The sequence below is a fragment of the Lipotes vexillifer genome, unplaced genomic scaffold (assembly GCF_000442215.2).
Source record: "Lipotes vexillifer unplaced genomic scaffold, Lipotes_vexillifer_v1.1 scaffold778, whole genome shotgun sequence".
Taxonomy (NCBI): Eukaryota; Metazoa; Chordata; class Mammalia; order Artiodactyla; family Lipotidae; genus Lipotes; species Lipotes vexillifer.
The window spans coordinates 947,414-953,388 of record NW_006774127.1 but is presented as its reverse complement, the minus strand read 5'-3'; the positions used below and the strand labels follow the sequence as shown (position 1 = coordinate 953,388).

Genomic DNA, 5,975 nt, shown 5'->3' with positions numbered 1-5,975 from the left:
CTGATGTCTCACATAAAATTTTCCTAAGATTGACCTTTCTTATCGTACAGGAAATGAAAGGACAATGAGGTTAAGTAACTTGCCCAAGGATTCAGGGCCAGTGTGCTGTGGAGATGGGGTTCATAACAACATCTACCGTGATGCAATGTGCAAAGTCTCCATGAAATAATTCCTGTCCAACATTTTCCAGATTAAACACAGTGAAGTTCCTCTCTCCTGCTGTTGGTTGTTAGTTGTTTTCTGTGCCGATTTGAAGCCATGAGTCTTCAAATAGTTTTGGCCCTTGTAAATTAGAATTCTTCTGTAATTTCAAAGGACAACTCCGGAGTTTGCTTTCCTTTGAGATGCTGTAACTAATAAATCAACTTTACTGTTTGGTTATTGTATCAACATGGAGAGCTTAGTTCCAGTGCATCAGCTTGGGTGTGAGTTTTCTCGCTGTGTCATTCTATGGCTAGTGAATGTCACAAATGTGGAGAAATGCAAAGGTAGTCCCAGCCCTTTCATTGTAGCTTAGATTTGCCTTCCAGCATGGATTACTAGTTGCCGTGTTGTTTTTGTTTTGTTTGTTTAACTGCCCTTTTTTTAAACTTAGAAGTTCCAGCTTCTGAATTTCTGTATCAACTGATTTCTTTCCAAATTAGAAGTAATAGAAATGAGAAATAATTAAAATAATATGCCCACCACTCTCCTTATTTTTTAAGGATTTGATACAAATCTCCATTGGCAAATGGGGTGATAAAAAATTTAGGGGCAAAGGGTACCTGAAATTCTGAATTTCATCCTTATCTTGTCAACATCTTGAGTTTTGAATCACCTTAGATCTGCACCAACCTTGTGACCCAAGGTGGGTACCATTCCTGAGACAAGAGCTCTGCCCATTTGCCAACTTCTTGGTGGGGTTCCCTGTAACCTCCTAGACAGCGCCCTCCTGCCTTACCTAATTTTGTTGGCTTGGGCTTTTGCTTATGACACTGCTGCATGAACTCAGCTAGTTAGAATTTCCATATGGCTAAAAGGAGGACACTAATTGTATACTTACGACCTCATGGTCCTGTTGAGAAGATTAAATAAAATAGTTTAGTAATGTGTTTGGAGTTAGGATTGTGCTGGACCCCTGGAAACAGTTAATAGATTTTAAGTTATAATTTTAATTTATCCCTGGCTGTTGGCAAGGTTTTCACCCACATTGTCTTGGGAAATAACCAGACTGCCCTGCTTTTCCAGGGTTCTAGTGGATTCTATAAACCTCCCTCTGATACCTCACTATAACTAACATGAGAAAATTTGCAAAAGTAGGAGTGTTTATTAACGTTGAAAGACAAACAGGAATGGAGACACACTTTCTTACTTAGAATTTGATTATGTACATTCATTTCCTACCCAGAAATAAAGAATAGAAAGTGGCCCTAACTGTGTTTCAGAACACCAATTTTAGTAAAGTAGATTTTAGGTTTGTAAACCAACATGAGTTTAAGCCTCTGGGAATAGCTGTATAGAATTTCATGCCTTGTGGGTCAGAAAGGGGCACTCGTGTTATGTTCATACACACACTGCATTTATCCTTTGTTTTCTATTCTATAATTTCTAAGTTGGTGTATGGGTTTCTATTATAGAATTGGGAGAAGATCCTAAAGGCAGGCCTGTCAGGTTTTCCCTTTCTTAGATCTAAACTAATGTACCAAAATATCTTGAAATATCAGAGCTGACATTTTGACGTGCACCATTCATGCATACTGGGTAATTTAGAATTCAATGAAAGAGTTATAAACTATAATTTAAAATACTGCTTCAGTTTATTTCTTCAGATTTTCATCTATTGTTTTGTGATTGCTTACAGGATAAAGGTGCATTTAAAGTATTTTTACCATATATGTTTGCTCCCACTTCTGGGGGAGAAATAACCAAATATTAAGTCAAATAGAGCCTGTCGGATGTCTGAAGTAAGTTATGACCAAAAGCCACTCTCTTTTTAGAAAGAAATGTGTAAGAGAAATTCTTACTTTGATAACGTAATAAAGGCCTTCCTTGAGAATTGGAGTAGTATTTTCATCATCTTTCGGTTTGTTCCTTTTTTTTTCTTCCCCAGTTTTGGACAGGAGATTCACGTATAGAGTGGTGAGACAAATTTTGACTGAAAAATAGCACTCTTTTACCCAACACCCGGCTTCTAAATAAGATAAATGTAGGTTATCACTGTCCTGAGTCATGATTCCAAGGAATGGAATGTATAAGCAGCAAATTTTCTGTTCTAAATGGAAAATACTTTAAAAAAAAAACACAAAAAGATTGGTCAAAGAGTACAGTATAATTCTGCCAGGAGACAGCCCTGAACAAGAACAGAACCAGAGGTCTCACCTGTACACCGGTACCTGGGGCACAGGGCAAGGCGTGTGCCCTCTCTCTTTTTCTCTGTCTTTCTCTCCTGGACTTATTTGTGTGGACTAAAGAGGATATTGCCATATAACTTCTGCCATGCTTCATCAAGGAAAAGCAACAGATTTTCCTCTAAAGAGCAACATTTCGGTGGATTCCCACTGATATATGATGCCGTAAAAACACACTTGAACAAAAAGAAATGGAGTGCCTGTTTAGCTCCGACAACGGTTCTGGATTGAATTTATTATTTTTAAATTTATAATTGATTACTGATTTGGATTAATGCTTTAGTACCAGAGGAGAAAAATTCAGGATCCAAATATATTCATAGAATAAAAGTGTCAACCTCCAGGAAGTTGGAGACTTAACTTTGAGTGAAATAGGCTGTTAATGACCATTGAAGTTGCATATCTAGTTTGACTTCTCATCAAGAAATTGATAATGAAGGACACTTTTATATTACTATGGAACTATTTTCTTTTAAGCCAAAAATACCTTGAAAAGCAATGAATACAAGTATGACACAACTAACAAACTAAATGTAACTGGCAACACCATGCTTTTCATTTTCTGAGTGATAGTTTTCCTTTAATGGGTCCTTCTTAATAATGAGATAGACTAAATCCTCCTTGCATTTGGTCTTTGAAGATGTGTGTGTGCATATATGTACATATATATGAATAATGGAGTTTGAAAGGAGTTTGTAGTTTGAGATTATTTTCTTGAAATTTGTGATTTTCCAGCTGTGCCATTTCTTTGCAAAGTGTTTTAAAGTTATGACACCTTTTTTTTTACTAGCTTTACTATAGACCTAAAATGGCTGTCACTGCCATTTTGTTCCAAGGCTTGGTGTTCGAGCGGGACATGGGAAAGCAGATAAAACAAATACTGCACCACTTCTAGAACTTTACAATTGACAAGCTTAGTCTTTTAATCACTGATTCTTTGATCTCAGGTTGGTATGTCCTTGGCTTACTATGATTAGACACTTTACTATTTTTTTATGGCTCCTTTTTTTAATTGTGGCAAAATACATGTAGCATAAGATTTACCATGTTTTCCATTCTAAAGTGTACAGTTCAGTAGTGTTCTGAACTGTTTACTTTGTAAACAGAGCAAGCATCTTCCTCCATTGGGGCTGCTATAACAAATTACCATAGACCGAGTGGCTTGTAAGCAACAGAAATTTATTTCTCACGCTTCTGCAGGCTGGGAAGTCCCAGACCAAGGTGCAGGCAGATTTGGTGTCTGGTAGGGCCTGCTTTGTGATTGTAGATGGCTGGTTTCTGGCTGCGTGGGCACGTGGGGAAAGGGGCCAGAGAGCTCTGTGGTGGGGTATCTTCTGTGAGGTCTCTGATCCCATCCATGAGGTCTCCACCCACAACTCCCAAAGGCCCCTCCTGCTAATACGGTCACACTGGGGGTTAGGATTTCCGCCTATGAATTTGGGAGGACACAGACATTTGGTCTAGAGCCACGAGTAACTCTTTCTCGTTTTGTGTTGTGTTTCGTTACAGAACTCCAAGATGGGAGGCAAGCTGAGCAAGAAGAAGAAGGGGTACAATGTGAATGATGAGAAGGCCAAGGACAAAGACAAGAAGGCAGAAGGAGCCGGGACAGAAGAGGAGGGAACCCCGAAGGAGAATGAGACCCAGGCGGCTGCGGAGACCGCAGAGGTGAAGGACGGCAAGGAGAAGCCAGAGAAGGATGCCCAGGACGCTGCCAACAAGCCCGAAGACAAGGAAGGCGAGAAAGACACAGAGGCGGCCAAGGAAGACGCCCCGAAGGCAGAGCCCGAGCAGATGGAGGGAGCCGAGGGGAAGCCCGAGCCCCCGAAGGATGTTGCGCAGGAGCCGGCGGCCGCCGCGGGCTCCGCGGCGGGCGGCGACGCCCCCAGAGCTTCGGAGCCCGAGGCGGCGGAGCCCGCGGCCCCCAGCAAGGATGACAAGAGCAAGGAGGGTGGGGAACCCACAAAGACTGAGGCTTCCGCAGCGCCTGCCGCGCAGGAGACGAAAAGTGACGGGGCCCCAGCTTCAGACTCAAAACCCAGCAGCACTGAGGCTGCCCCATCCTCCAAGGAGACCCCGGCAGCCACGGAAGCACCCAGTTCCACGCCCAAGGCCCAGGCCCCCGCAGCCCCCGCAGACGAGGTCAAACCCGCCGAGACCCCAGCAGCCAATTCTGATCAAACCGTAGCAGTGAAAGAGTAACAAGGACAGCCTATGGAAAAAAAGAATACCGCTTAACGACGACCTGTCTCTCTGTCTCTTTCTGTCTCTCTCTCTCTCTCTCTCTCTCTCTCTCGTCTCTCTCTCTCCTATACTAACTTGTTTCAGATTGGAAGTAATGATACGTATTGCCCAAGAATAAGGATGTGTTCCCATCAAGGGAGGGGGGGGGGAGAATCCAAATAGTATTTTTGTGGGGAAATATCTAATATACCTTCGGTCAACTCTACCAATCAGTCCTGGATTTGAAAGATCAATGTCTGAAAGTACAGTACATCTTTTGTACCTGAACTGCTGTTACATGCACTCCGCCACTAAGATCTGAGCATCTTGTCTTCTGCAAGGGGAGTTGGGAGTGATGCGTTCGATTCTGCCCGCGGGGCCTGTGCCGAGGCAATCAGATCTTTATGAAAGCAGTATTTTCTGTGTGTTCTTTTTCATTTACAGCCTTTCTTATTTTGATATTTTTTTAATGTTGTGGATGAATGCCAACTTTCAGACAGCCCACGTAGCCTGTCCACATGTATCTCAATGCCAATTCTCCATTCTTCCCTCCCAGGTCTTTTTGGGAGTAACAAACATTCTCTCATCCTACTTAGCCTCCCTAGATTTCTCATGACGAGTTAATGCATGTCCGTGGTTGGGTGCACCTGTAGTTCTGTTTATTGGTCAGTGGAAATGAAAAAAAAAAAAAAAAGTCTGCGTTCATTGCAGTTCCAGTTTTCTCTTCCATTCTGTGTCACAGACACCAACACACCACTCATTGGAAAATGGAAAAAAATAAAAATTAAAAAAAAAACAAAAAAATGTACAATGGATGCATTGAAATTATATGTAATTGTATAAATGGTGCAACAGTAATAAAGTTAAACAATTAAACTGAAGTCACGAGGATTACTGGTTTCTTTTACCACCAGCACGCTGCCCCCTCCTCTGTAATCGCCTCAGTAGAGAACAGAACAATGTATCGGGCATTTTCATGGGTATATTTGGATAGAAGTATAAAGCAGGATCCTCAGTGTTATCTTTAAAAAAAAATTAGAAACAATTAAACTGAAGTCACGAGGATTACTGGTTTCTTTTACCACCAGCACGCTGCCCCCTCCTCTGTAATCGCCTCAGTAGAGAACAGAACAATGTATCGGGCATTTTCATGGGTATATTTGGATAGAAGTATAAAGCAGGATCCTCAGTGTTATCTTTAAAAAAAAATTAGCAGGATGGGCTTCCCTGGTGGCGCAGTGGTTGAGAGTCCACCTGCCGATGCAGGGGACACGGGTTCGTGCCCCGGTCCGGGAAGATCCCACGTGCCACGGAGCGGCTGGGCCCGTGAGCCATGGCCGCTGGGCCTACGCGTCCGGAGCCTGT

The 5,975-nt window shown here is 42.3% G+C and overlaps 1 protein-coding gene across 1 annotated transcript; it reads left to right on the top strand.

The window, feature by feature from the left end:
* Positions 1–3,900: 3,900 nt before the first annotated feature.
* BASP1 (brain abundant membrane attached signal protein 1) lies at positions 3,901–5,493 on the top strand. Its single transcript, XM_007448847.1, has one exon. It carries the CDS (start codon positions 3,906–3,908, stop codon positions 4,587–4,589), a length of 684 nt encoding a protein of 227 aa, XP_007448909.1. The 5' UTR covers positions 3,901–3,905; the 3' UTR covers positions 4,590–5,493.
* Positions 5,494–5,975: the final 482 nt, after the last annotated feature.